Here is a 14,587-nt window from a genome sequence, read left to right as displayed (position 1 = left end):
CTCCCAGTCGTTCATGTACGCTGTGCACACAGAAACACAGGGCTGGGAGCTGAGACTGGTTTCTTATTTATTAAGCTTACTGGTTCCTGTTGACCTAGTGCATCACATGCTGCAGTAGGATTTTACACTTGGGTGACGTGGAGCTGTGGAGTATCGTTAAATGGTAATCACTGCACAAACATAACTTCATGTAATCACAGAAGCCTGCCTAAAACAACAAATATTTACAGCAGCACTGTGTAAAAACGCAGTACTTCTCACGTCCCCACTGCTTCACCACATTTATTTTTACCTCTCGACTTTCGACCCTTTTAACTAAAATACCTTCTTCAAATATGGTTTGAAAAGACACTTCAAGGGGCTGGAAATTAACTGGATTCTTCAACCACTTCTGATGGTGGAGGCATTTCTAGATTCTCAAGGTATTTTGGGAAAGTAGCCTTTACTGGAGGTTTTCTCTACCTTCAGTCTTATCAGCTGTTTTCTTCTTTAAAGGTGCTATGAGAAATGAAGCCATGATTCACACACTAACTAACGGTCTACAGCTAATGGTCCCAGTTGGTATGGAACAGGACTGGTTCTTCATAACACGTTTCTTGTCTGACGCGGCATGAGCACTTCTGTAACGTGAGCGTGTTTCCAGAAAACTGAAGGGAAGCCCAGTAATGAGCACAGTGACAACAGATGGGTGGGTTACTCTTCTAGCTGGCACTCGAGACGAACTCCCCTGCTGCGCTCACGTCATCGCCGACCCAGCCACCATCCTGCTATTTAGTCCAGCGGCAGGGCCGGGAGCCAATCGCATCACTCCATTTCCCTTCCCCTCAGATCAGCCAGGAAAGGGTGAAAGGGTGACTGCTGTCCAGTTTGACCAGAGAGTGAACCGGACTGATGTCACAGCCCCTCTCTCTTGGCCACAGCACATTCCTCTTTGTTTTGTTTTTTTAAAAAAAAAATGAACTCAAGTTTCTGCTCCTCACTGAACCATTTCCACCACATCCTGCAGCAATAACACAAGAAAGGAAGGAGACATTCAGTTGGTGATATCAGGCTTAACCAACCAATCCTCTGGGAGTGGAATAATAGATTAACAGTGTTGGCAACATCACTTTCACTCAGCTTTTATTCCATCCAAGCACCACAAACATTAGCATTCAGTCACTGCCTTTTGAAACACTCAATAATGATGCAGCAGAAAATGTTCCATTAATACAAAAACTCCTACAACCTCCAAAGCGTACGGCTGTCAGCTGCACCGCCCTCCTGTCCGTCTGCCCGTCTCCTCTGCAGGCCCTTCAGTGAAATCTCAAAAAAAAAACAAAAGGGGGAAAACTGCTAAATCACCTCTGCTGTGTTTTCATTTAACACAGCTTCCCCGCCAGCCCACAAGCGTCTGGGCCGCTTTTCTCATTTCACTGAGGAGGTTCAGGGGTCAGGGGTGTGATGGACAGCCGGTCAGCGGCTGACACTTACTGCAAAACCAACAGTTTGACATGACAGAAAAACAGAGGGAGCTTCAGCTTTATACAATCACACCCTGAGCATTATTCATGTCTTCATTTTCCTGACTCAGCTACAACTTCAATTTACTTGTAGTGGGGGAGATTTCTCTGATGGGAGGTGCAATGTGTCCCCCCCCCCCACTACACACACACACACACACACACACACTGAGAGGTCTCATTGGTTAATCTGGCCAACTCCCAGCACTAGATTGATGGGATCTGCTGATGCCTCCTCCCTTCCCTTCGAGATTTATGCGCCCACTCAATTGACCATCAATCACGGGACATGCTCTGTGGGCTCCCAGCTCCAACAAGAAGCTGAGAGCAGAGCGATTCATTACTGAGGCTTTGGTCCTAGCAGTGAACCCACCCACATGACTGATTAGAAGAGCATCAATGGGACTGCAAGGCCTGTATTGGTTAACTGTGCCTGTGGCCAATAAACTGTGTAAATATGGGGGGGAATAAACAGAGGATAAATTATTTAACAGAAAATCTCTGAACAGGACTTTTAGTCTGAGCATGTTTATTTGCTGGAGTTGTCTCAGCTTTTTTTATTTGTATTTTTAACCAAAGCTCTTGTCACGTCGACACAGATTTCTGCTGAAGAGAAAAGTGCCTCTCATTTTCAAGCAGACAGTGAATGATGAGAGAAATAAAGGACATGAAGTCCTGCTCGGCAAGACGTACCTGTGCGCCTAAACGAAGGCAGTCCTATAAACAAACAGAGTAATCTCTCTCTTTCTGAAAACCACACTTCTCTGGGAGGCATTTTATCATCTGAAGGTCATCCAATTGCAGCTAAGACCAAGGTGCAGACCAAATCATTTTAGATACTTTGTTCCACATTGGGCTCAAAAAGTGCAAAAAAAAAAAATAAAAATTTGTCAGACGACCGGTTGCCAAAACCTACAAGCACTGTGTTGCTGACATCACTGTTTGTTTGTATTGTGTTGTGATGACTGTGAGCCCTAGGAAGATTAGTTGGCATGGAACAAATGGGGTCCTAATAATAAACAAGGAACCAGACAGCGACACTGCCTCTCTGTTTCTGTACTTTCCTTACTGTGCAGGGAGAAGGCTCATGGGGAAAGGAGTAAACACATGCAACCTAATCTCAAATCAAAGAAAACACACCTGCAAATGAGCCAGAAGAAGAGAAAAGGACAGCCCTGCCTCCCTGGTGTAATGTACCTGCACTGGCAGCACTGCAGTATGAAGCTCTCCATTTCATCAGCGCACTTCTCTTCCCATTTCCATTTCCTGTGGTTTGCCCACCACCACCACCACCACCACCACCTCCTCCTCCTCCCCCATCAGAACATGCCCCCACAGCCAGAGCAGATATGGCCTGTTCCCCGGGGAAAGTGCTGACTCACAGCACAGAGATGAGCCTCTCTCAGTGCCTGGGCGCTGTAGCGCAGCATGGGGCGCCACCAGAACCAGGCCACTTCATTTCACGCCAGCTCTGCCCTGTTTTCACCTGACCAACATCCATGTCGCTGAACAAGTTTGATACTGTGGCCAAAATTCACCGTACTTCACCGGCTCGTCACTGGAATAGTGATCAGCTGCCTTCCCTGGCTCATTTAAAGTTTTCATTAACTATTCGAATACTGACGATAAAACGACGGACCCCCCACGATGGAAGAAGATTATTAGTACTAATCCATGCAGTCAGCTCCAGCTTACAGGTTTTCTAGTTCAACTCTCATAATTCCTGAAATATTCACACCTGAGAACAAACCAAAGACCCAGATGTTTTTCTCAAGAGTAACAGATTAAACTAGAGCTACACAAAGTAACCAAAAACCCGAACATGGAGAAAAGCATTTTGGGATATCTCAGTGCTACCAGCTGTCTGTAAATATGACGTCGCCCTGAGGCAACTCAAAAGACAGCGATGCGTTCATGTCAGGAGCCACTAAAGACTGATAATCATACATTCCTTCTGCTTACCTTTGTTGTTGTAGACATCTAGGTAGTTGGGTGCAGAGAAGATGGTGATAAGGGATGGGAAGCCAGTGGTCTGACTCTTTCTATACATGCGATATCTGGTGACATGTCCAAAGGAGAAGCAGGCGTTAGTGAACATCACATTTCTCTGGATTATTCACAGGTGCTCAACCCTGAGGATACAATTAGCTGCGACAGTGTTTACTGTGACTGTGTTTACCTGGTAATCTGATGCTGTTTTACGGCATTACAGGTGAAACCTGCCTGTGAGTTGTCATCACACTGAAGCAACGCAGCAAATCAACTGATCTACCAGTGAATGTCTGGGTACTGGGAGGATTTGCTGCAGAAACACCTCGTAGAAAGTGTTTGCAGATGTTTTTATGCAGGTACCAGCAGCAAATAAAACTGAACAACAATATTACGTGTGTGGTTTAAGGCAGTAATCTCAGCTGAGATGTGGCTAGGTGTCCCATGTGACCGCGGTGTGGGAGTGCGGTGGTAAACAACCGTTCGATGTGCCCACCACTATCTTAACCTCGCTTAAAGGAAGATGAGCCTGACACATCCACCCACCTGCCTGTTTCCAAAGCCAAACTTCTCAAAGAGGCTTTCCAGTGACTTTGTTAGAAATCCACAGTGCACTGTGACCTCCTGCTGTGCCCAGTTCCCCACAAAGAAAACTTGTAAAACACGTATGTGCCTGGTAAACAACATATAAACGCAACATATAACAGTCAAACCTTTAAAACCAGAGCTCTGCACAGGTTCTGCACGAACCGCTCTCGTCCCGTCACATCTGGCCAGCTCACTCCTGCTGGATTCATTTCCATTTCTTGGATTAGCACGACTCACCTCAAAGTTCAGACTACACTGGACCTGTTTCTGCAGACATGCTTGAGCAAAGCCCCAGAGCACCAGGAAGCCTTTCATTTAATACACTGGTCTGAATCACTCAGCTGTGTGACAGTGTCATGGGAGAAGACGAAATGCCACCAATACTCACCCAGCATCCTGCGCTTCATGGGCCCGGATGATAGATAATAAGTTATTGTGTTGTAGAAAGTCACAGACTGCAGGGTAGCTGTTGAATAAAGAGACAAACATTTGGTTTACTCATACATCAAGAAAAATCCCAGTAAGATCAAGAAGAACAATCAATAGAAACAACTAAATAAGTCATGGGGATTATTGATTGTACTCAGGGAAACAGATATACAAGACTGACTTCAAGCTAAATTTATTCTAAAGCCAGCTGTGGCTCATAAAGAGGTATATTGCTTTGAAAGGTTGGCTGTAAATAAAGGCTTTCATATCAGTTTTAGCTTCAAACTGAAATTTCAAACAGGCTCTCAAAAAGCCAACATTTAATATGAGCAAATGTACAATGACTCACAATCTAATCTAATAACCCAGAATATATAACACCCTTTAAACAAGCTTTCATTCTGTAAGAGCAGTAGGTGTGATGCCTCTCAAATGGAGCTTTTTTACTCCAGAGCGAAAACTCAAAAAGTGTCACGTATGACACATGATTCACAGCAGACGGCCGATTCAAGGAAAAGAGGGATTTCTGGGGAGCGTGTTTTATGCTCCTGCTGATCTATTCAGCGCGTGAGCCGAGAGAACTAAGCCCTTACAGCCAGACATCAAGCCACAGTAAGACTTCAGACTTTTCCATTCTGCGACCTTTCATCCTGCTGCACCAGCTTCCACTGGAAACTTCCTTTGCTCACAATACGACGAGTCACTGGCACATTATTCAGGATGGAGGAGAGATGCCATTAAAACGCCACGACCACAGCACTAAGAGACTCCTGTGACGAACACGACTCAAACCCGAGTGAACGTCGGGGTTTGGTGGATCGTGGGATGCTGGGTAATGGACAAAGTGAGTGACAGCCTTCGCATTACACGTGAAAAACTGTGTTAATGTAGGAGGACTTTTCAATAACAGCAGGAGAAATAATGACAGCTGACGGCAGCGGAGCCTCAACATGTAAAGTCAAACATTTCTCACTGTGATCACTTCGAGTTCGTGTTTTCCACGACATTTAAAGCACATAAATAACACCACGACATCAAAACCTGTGTGGCTCAGTAAGGAAATGGTGCGCTTGTTCGAATCACAGGTTGAGATTGTGATTTAAGTTCTGTAATCCTGGCTCAACGCCTCTGCAAAAATAAGAGCACAACAATGAAGAACACCCACATACTGCAATCAAAACCCAGCTATGCATCTTAGCTGCAAAAGTACCAAGTTCTTTTAAAATGTGCCTTTTAGACATGATTCCTTCTCTATACCAGAGTGTTGGAGGTTTCATGGTGACTGTGCTCAGCTGCTGTGGAGCTTCAGTCATGTTTGATGCAGAGTACACTACTGTGGCAGCTTTATTGCATCTTTTAATGCATAGTCCTTTGGGGTAGGGCTGGTAATACAGAGATATAAAAGTAAATTAACTTTAATTTGACTGGCTTGTTTATGTATGGATGCTTATCAGATACCAGGCCTGGTGCAGAGATACATCATTCTTAATTTAAGTTGTGTGAAAATCCATCAGGGGAGCCTGAAATTGAAGGAGTTGAGGAGAGTTCATTACCAATCATGGCGCATGTGGACATGAGAACACAACAAACATCTGCTAGGAGGGATGTGGAAAGGAGGGAGCTGTTACTGAGAGGGAATTAAGTATGCAATGAGGTTTTCATTAGACGGAGAAAGAAATTAGGAATAAATGTTTCATTTCTCACTTGATTTCCTGCAGCAAATGGAGAAACAACGCCATATGGAGCCGCTCGGTAGACAAGATACATTTTGGCCTGGTTTGTTTTCTGGCAGTTTGCATTTTGGGTCTAGCAGCTTCTTCCATCTGCCCAACAACAGGATACAGATGTTAATGAGCTCCTTGGACCACATCAAGAGCTGTGCAAGAAACGTGGCACTTTGCACGTTCACCGTGTCCACACTGAAGCTTTAGTGCTGCTTTAATACCACTAGCTTTAAGATAATGTCATGGGTTGTATCGGTGAAAGCAGCACCAGCGTGTGGATGCTGCAGGAGACGCTGTTGAGGAACGGCTCTCTCTCAGTCTGGTCTAAAGACTCAGACTTATAAATCCTGAATGTCAGTGTGACTCCAATTAGCGACGATCTCCTGGGCAGATGAAGTGGAGGAGGAATTCTGACCAAACGGCAGCAGGTTAACCAGGATGCCGCTACCACACAAACATGCAGCAGTCAAATCGGTCGCCCGAGGCAAAAAGGTTGCATACTTAACATTTCTGCTCAGCGTCCCGTGAGTCGTGACAGACCATCAGTGGTAAAAACCCAGGAGCAGTTGAGATCTGCAGTGTAACAGCTCACACACAAACCAACACAAGATGATCAGGCCACATATTCCCTCACAAATCCACAACAGCAGCACTGGGAGTTCATTTCTATGCACGGGCATTAAAACACTATTAGGTCCGCGGTTATGAAACACCTGCTATTATAAAAAAAAAAGAAGAAGAAGGAAAGAAAACGCACATCAGGAGCCTCAGGGCGTCTGCTGCTGGCCGGCCGGCCCCCGGCACGCCGGGGCCAAGTGTGCATCACTCAGGCCGTAATGAGCAGAGGGAGCGCTGAACACATTCACAGGCAGGACTGTGTCTCGGCGTAATGTGCCAGTTCATTACATTTTGCCAGTGCGAGCTGTCTACTCCAAGCTTTTCCTCTGTTTGTTCAGTTAGCCAGCACAATTGAAGGTAATGTGGGTTACATAAATACTGGCGGCACAACGCTGGAGGAGACGCTGGGAACACTCCAGCACACGCCATGTTCTAACAAATGCTGGTCACCTCCTCACAGCTGGTAAGAACATGAGAAATGGAAATTTGGCAGGATGGGTTGTTGATTTATCTTTTTTTTTTTTGTTTTTGACAAGATGACGCTTGTTGTTTTAGGACATTTATTGATGAATACCTGTCTTGATTTTTACATATTCTGTCTTGGAAAATGTTCAGTGCACCGGAAATCACTTAAGCAGTGACGATTCCACAGATAGTGAAGCCAAAACTAATCAGCCGACATTTATTTCCCCAAAAGTTACTGAGACCCCGTTGTTGACTGCAGGCTGTGGTGTAGCAGCCGAACGAACACACACTCACCTGTAGAAGTAGGAGCAGCCTCGCACTGTGTTGTGTGTGAAGTGCTCTTGGCTCTTCTCATTCCCGAAGTCTTCCAGGGGGTCGGACCACAGCAGATCACACATTGGCCCGTACGCCGGAGGCTCTTTGAATCTGTCTAGCTGTGGAGGACAAGGTGAGGAGGCTCGTCAGCCTGCGGCAGATGCCAATTACACTGTGACTCCGGCGTGTTTGCTGGAGTGATTTTAGGATGATGTGTCAAAGACCGTGCTCATCTTTCACTAACTCCAAGGCTTTTTGGAGACACATGAAAAATATCTTGGTGGCTTCGATTCTTTTGCAGCATTGAACACAAATGGCGGCACCTTCAGCCCAGCATAGCTCGTTCTTGAACAAAAGCTTTGGAGTACAGAATGGGCAGCATGATGGACACTTCAATAGACTAAATTCCATTATGCATGCCCTCTGATTGCAGCCACAAAATCCATTTGGAATTATTGAATTACTTTGAAAGCAGGATCCGACTCCTCAACATTTTTCAATCAGAGGGAGGACCAGACCGGTGCTCTCAGTCCCCAGTGTCCTGAACCGTATTTGAGACAGATTTACGAGAATCACTTCGTGCATTGCAAAGTAAGGTATTTTCACAGCACATCATGCAATAATGAAGACAGTTGTTCTCTAGTCAACTCTGGATGAACACACAAAATACACAAAGTGGACAGTAAGCTCCAATTTTCAACTAATGATCTAAAGCCACTGATGAAATTAGTTCCATGAAATTATAGAGAAAATGGTCTGAAATCAGGCACATACTTTCCTGATGTCATCAAGATTTGTGATTTCTGGAGACAGTCCTCCATGTACACACAGGAACTGCTGGTTCATAAGTGCAGCCAGGGGAAGACAGTCGAAGGCGTCCATACATGCGTCATACACCCTCTCTGAATACTTAATTCTACCTGTCATACAGGGAGACGGGGCAGAGAAAGGACAGCGAGCCAAGTCAAACAACACTGCTCTCTTACACTGGGGCAGTGTACAAGTCTGGGTTGGAAACGTTTTCCAAAGTGCTAAAAAACTTCCCTTACACATTTAAAACAGCACAATTTCACAGCAGTTTTGTGTTTTTTTTCCCCAACTCTGCCAGAGTCCAACAGAAATAGCTCCGACATGTGTAAATATCACATGAGAAAAACTCCTGTAACGGGCCAGAGGGCACTTTTAAGTGAGCGTTTGAGGTCAGTGGCAGAGTTGGACGCATAATAAACAGCTTTTAAAGAGAATAACTCTCTGTACACAGAGGAAAATAAAAAGCATTACTTACATTCCTGCTTAAATGTGAAATACTCTGTTAAATGTCTACATTCATGATTCCCACGCAGCAAAAACAGTGTTTTTGGGTAAAGGATCTTTAAGGCCCACAAGTACAGCACACACTGGAACAGAGAAGGAGAAGAAGAAGAAGAAGAAGAAAAAGAAGAAGAAGAAGAGTGGCTTAATACAAGCAGCTCTGCTCATAATGAAACATTCATGCAGTACATTTTGCGGCATATTACAAGTTTGCAGGGAGAGATGACAAACCTTCACAGACACGACACACTCCATTAAAATATGTTTTATTAATAAAAATATAATGCTTCAGGTGATGAAATGGCTGGCAACAGATCTGAGGAAATGGAAACCTGCAGTCTGGATGAAATACACGTATTTTACCTCATATTAAAAATCTCTCTAAGCTCCACTGTGACATTTGAAGTTATTACAAAAGCCTATTACCACTCCCAGTGTCTGCAGCCTGATTCGATCTACGCTCAAAGAACGCTATTAATAAGCGCTGCCGCAGCTGGACACATGGTGTGTGTCGCACTTGATTAGACCCTCGCGAGGACAAAGACAAGTAGACAAACTCACTTCAATGCTGAAATACCCTCTGTCGACGTAGTCCCCCAGGAAAAGGTAGCGCGTGGATGCCGGTGATCCTCCGACTTCAAACAGCTTCATCAGGTCAAAGAACTGGCCGTGGATGTCTCCGCATACTGGGGTGAAACAGGAAGAGGAACACAAGCACATCAGGATAACAGCTGGAACACGTTGACAAGTGATTTGCTTATTTGCCACGAGCTCCGACATTATATGACACCCCAGGAGGATGTCAGGGTGTCCTGATTACACAAACACCTGCTCTGCTAGTTCACTATATAACGCCTTATTTTTATTAAACACATTTATTTGCATACACTCTGCATTTTTAAGTAAAAATGGCCCCATTATAAAACCACACAACCCAGACTTTCTCCAGAAAATTGTAAACAACAGGAGTTTTTAAGCAAACCACAAGAATAAATAAATAAATAGATAATAAAAATTAGCCTGGCGTTGCTACTGTATGGCCGGAGCTGCACGTCGTTTCACTGCAGTCCGCCTGTTGGCACGAGCTTTGATGCCTTAGTGTGCAGCATCTTCTATATAAAGCCAGAGAGGAATCACAAGAACATGCTCTGCTGTTTGTTTTCATTGCTCTCTTTTTCCACCACATCCCCTTTAGATCACTGAGGTGTTTTAACTGGCTAGTACGACTTAATTCAAACACACCTTTTCCCTGCCAGACGCACTAAAAGCTGATGGGCTGAAACCACAGGAAAGCCTCCAGTTGTATACATTTCCAAACACGTCCCGCTGAGTTAACTGTGACCACAGATCTGGCTTGTCACGGCAGATACAAACAGATAATAACTAAGGACATGTTTGCCGCCTGCTAGCAGGCCTGTGAGCATCCAGATCAGCTTGGACGTCTCAACATACAGTAAACTACAATGACAGTGACATTACAGCAGGAGGTGGTTATGTAGTAGTAGAGGCTAGTTTCCAAATGTTATGGTTTGTTATCCTCAGGGCACTTTATTTCATTCCAGTTCAAGCCCAGTTGTACTTGACTTAATTTAGTTTTCACCCTGTGAATAAAAACAGGAGAAGAGACCTGCCCGTGGGTGGAAACCACCTGATCTTGGTCCTAAGACTCTGCACGGCCAGTGCGACCTGAAGTGCAACGAACAGCACCGGACAGCTATTTCTTTTCCCACACAGGAAACAAGTTACTCTCTTCACCCCAGAGTCACTCTCTGTCGTCACTGCTGCAATTCATCTCTTCTTCAAGCAATCAGCTAATTAAGTAATTAACAAGAGGCTGAGCAGATTGAAACCCAATTTGAAAAGGACACAGACTTTCTTTTCACAGGGCTGTTTGTCAAGGTATAAACGGTATCTAACGGCAAGAGCCACAGTAAGAGCCAGTGAGAAAAAAAAAAAAGCTTTCAGAGAGATGCCCAATTAGCAGGAGCTGGAGGACAGTGTTGGAGAGCAATTATCCCAAGTTACGAGCCTCGTGAGACAGCTCCCAGAATCAGCTCTCCTTGACTGTATCGTAAACCTCCGCTCCACCATTTGTCTTTTATTAAACCCACACTGTGCAACTGTTTAAATCCACAGTAGGGGCCGACTTAAAAAAGAGCCTTCTTATGTGTGTCCGATGTCTAAAGACGTCCTCTTGTAATCCAGCCAAGTCTCAGACTCCTGGATTACTTGGTTTGGTCCCATACTTTCAGTTTTGTACAACCAAACCCTACAATCAGATACTGAGCACTTACAACTCGTACCCTGTGTGTGAAATATTTATAGATCCTTCAATAAGGATCAATGAGAAGATCAGAGCTGCCCTTCTTTCCAAATGTTCTACTTGAAATAAACATCAGTGCTTTTTGGTGATGGAGCTCAGGGCTCTGCTTTACGTATTCTGCATTACTTGGTATATTTGACTGCGTTTCATCTTTTTTGGCTTTCATATGGCATCGAGAGCAACATCGCTGATATTATTACATTTTAATGGACTTGTGATTCAAACACCTGGCAGTGGGGAAGTAAAGAACCTCACATAAGTGTAAAAATAATCTTTTAATTGGGGTAAAACATGTTCTGTCTGACACTAACACTATTTCCTGTTTAAGCAGTAGAAGTGTTTTCTTTATTCCTCAAAGAACTGAAGTAAATTTTTCACATTTGTGGTTTTGCATCCTGGCCACTGGTAAAGCTGAATGTGCTATTAAACATCGATTTTACAAAAGGGCAACACATCCAGTGGTTTCATTTTGCTTTATCCAGAAAGGTGCATGACATTAAGGCTGGTTACCGCTACGGAAAAATCCCAGTGACATCAAGTTGTTTAAGCCCGGCAGCCTAAACAATAAATCTAAGCTGCTGCAGACCTGATAAAGGTCCTCTACCAGCATCACCAATGGCAACAACACAACGCATCTATTGTGCAGAAACACACGGGCATAACAGGCAACCATCTCCTCTGCAGAGCAACTGTTCACATTAAACTGTGCTCTGGAGTACAATGCAGTCTAACAGGATGACCGCCGAGAGTGCACTTATTGTGAAATTTCACTTTTTATAGTTTGCCATTGAAACAAAGGGACTGCAGGCACACCGCAGCTGAGAGCGTTTTTAAGAAGCCGCTTTCTTCACGGGGAAATTAACAGTATTTGGATGTTTGCGGACGTCAGCGGTGCAGGAGGGAGTCCAGTGCGGGTGTTTAAGAGGCTGCACTTTCACCTGAAGTACACATCAAATACACGGAGTGTGGGAGGACTGCACCTCCAGCTGACCTTTTGGAAAGCTGTCACTTGCTGGCGAAGAAAACAGCAGGGCGACACAGAGATGGCGAGAGTTCAATTACTGGACGAAAAGCCCCGATGCGACGGTCGCTGTGAATCGTAGTCAGCTCGTCTGTGTGAGCGTGGATGACGCCGGTCGATGCAAATCAAACGGCTCACTCCTCCGGCTCACAGCTCTGCTTCAGAACAGCAAAACACACAATCCGCCCATCACTCGGCTACACTACACCTACAGACGTGCTTCGCCTCCCTCCCTCTTGTCACACAAAACACAAAAACGAGGTGAGAACCAAAACCCACGTAAGAAGAGCGGGTGGGAGTACATTATCTGGAGTGAGAAACAATTCGTTCTGGCCATCTACTGCACTAAAGTGATCTCCCTGAGTAGCAGCATATCAGCGGGCAGCAGCTACTGAGTGGGTGGTGGACATTACACAACCTGGCTTCAGAACCTACACAGGCCACTCCAAAGGCCGGGCTCATTGAGCTGGAAGAATCCACGGCGAGGCAGGCTGTGCCAGATAATGTTTTGATTGAGACTGGATGGTAACGATACCCTCTGATTTCATGATGCCACTCACATCCTGCACAACATGCATTTATGCAGCTTGTAGTCTGTTATAAACATCTATATGTATGCAATGTTTCATGTTCATCACCAACACAACCAGAAATGTCACCGTGTCTGATTTAAGAGCTGAACTAACTTCAAGTTACTGTGCTGGTCCCCAAACTTTTATAACCTCTGACCCCACAGCCAAGCAGAGCAGGGTGCATGTGTCTCACAGCTCATTATTTCACTTAGTTAGTTCAGTCAGATGCATGAAGCAGCAAAACTTCACATGAACAATGATAAAAAACAGAGAGGACTGAAAAAAATGCAGTGTTTTGTACAGCAAATCCATCATTTCTCTGATTTATCTTACAAACCATGGTGGGACCTGTAGGTTGGGAACTATTGATTTAGTCCATGGTGGCAATATCTATTACAACCTGACCCATATTGGATTTCTGAGACCTCACCCACTGATATTTGAGAGTTTAGAAAAAAGTCTCCTAATGGTTGTTCTTCACTTGAACTCAACATGTTAGTAGAACCTGAATAAAGCACAGCGTGCAGAACATGTGGGCCGTGTTTGTTTAGAAATATAAAGTACTAATATTTTATTAGAGTTTCTTGACAGTCCTCTACCAAGTAATAACTGTTTCTAAACCAAATCTTTGCCTTTTCTTTATTAGAATTTGTCACTGTATCTCTGCAGTAAGCTGTAATATCACCCAGCCACACCAGTGTTTCCCACTGGAAGACTGCAGCACACGCACCCAATGGGAAGGTTTAAACACACTTCACATTAAACTCCTACAACCACTGTCATGATCATCAAGGTCTTAGGAAGACTCTCACAGAAAGGAAGTTCCACAATCAAGGTCTTAACATTTCCTAAGATAAACCTCTTGAAGAAAATATGCAGCAAAATATGTTTCGTTGTGTTTTAGTGCGCTAGAGACCAGGCAGCAACAGGGTCGCTGTTGCCTGGTGATGTGGCTGCTGGAGCTCTGGTGATGGAGGACTTGTGCGAAGGCCATGGGAGCAGCTTGTACTCAGCGGCCTAAGCCAGCTCCGCTCGTCACACCCACCCATCCCTCCGCGAAACCCCACCTGCCATCTGGCCCAACCAGGAAGGGACAGTGTGAGTGTGAGAAGCAGAAAGCAAGAGCGAGAGAGAGAGAGAGCGAGAGAGAGAGAGAGCCGACATGTCACAGCGCTTTGCATCCATGATAAATATTTACATACTAATGTGCTGAGCGTGTGTCGGGCAGGAATGTGCGATGTGCTGAAGGGGAGAGAGAAAGACATAGTTCCTGAACATGGCAGGGAAACGTAAAACCTTGCAGACAGAAGGAAGAAGAGGGGCACTGATAGAAAACAAAGAGGTGTTTACAGGGAACAGTGTGTGTGTGTGTGTGTGTGTGTGTGTGTGTGTGTGTGTGTGTGTGTGTGTGTGTGTGTGAGAAACACAGCAGGATCACGAGCACGCGCAGCAGCAGAGAAATCCTTGGTGAAAAGAACTACTGAGTGGGAGAGGGGTTGAGACAGAGGTGTTGCGTGGGAGGAAACACACACACACACACACACAAACACACACACACGCTCCTCAGGATCTTCTGCTCACACACAGAACAGACGCTGGCCACCATTTCCATGCAAAAGGAGGAGGCTTACTGCTCGGCCCATAATCTGCACCGTCACTACATTTTAAAATCGAGATTCCAAAGGTCAGAGTCGCAGCGTGTTTGTGCACGAGGAACCAGATTGTGATCA

At 45.0% G+C, this 14,587-nt stretch overlaps 1 protein-coding gene across 3 annotated transcripts in view; it reads right to left on the bottom strand.

Annotated features, from left to right (window-relative positions):
* The window catches only part of LOC113135957 (serine/threonine-protein phosphatase 2B catalytic subunit alpha isoform), a 50,714-nt gene that overhangs the window by 13,437 nt on the left and 22,690 nt on the right, over nt 1–14,587 (bottom strand). For all 3 annotated transcript variants that reach the window (XM_026316350.1, XM_026316358.1, XM_026316368.1), the window contains exons 3-8: nt 9,503–9,627; nt 8,916–9,027; nt 8,405–8,550; nt 7,610–7,749; nt 4,468–4,545; nt 3,465–3,559 (exon numbers count right to left, since the gene is read on the bottom strand). In XM_026316350.1, the coding sequence (XP_026172135.1) occupies nt 3,465–3,559; nt 4,468–4,545; nt 7,610–7,749; nt 8,405–8,550; nt 8,916–9,027; nt 9,503–9,627 (696 nt within the window). The remainder of the gene's footprint in view (nt 1–3,464; nt 3,560–4,467; nt 4,546–7,609; nt 7,750–8,404; nt 8,551–8,915; nt 9,028–9,502; nt 9,628–14,587) is intronic.

Source organism: Mastacembelus armatus, chromosome 18 (genome assembly GCF_900324485.2).
Source record: "Mastacembelus armatus chromosome 18, fMasArm1.2, whole genome shotgun sequence".
NCBI classification, from domain to species: Eukaryota; Metazoa; Chordata; class Actinopteri; order Synbranchiformes; family Mastacembelidae; genus Mastacembelus; species Mastacembelus armatus.
Note: the sequence above shows the minus strand (reverse complement) of the source record. Positions and strands in the feature narration are given on the sequence as shown.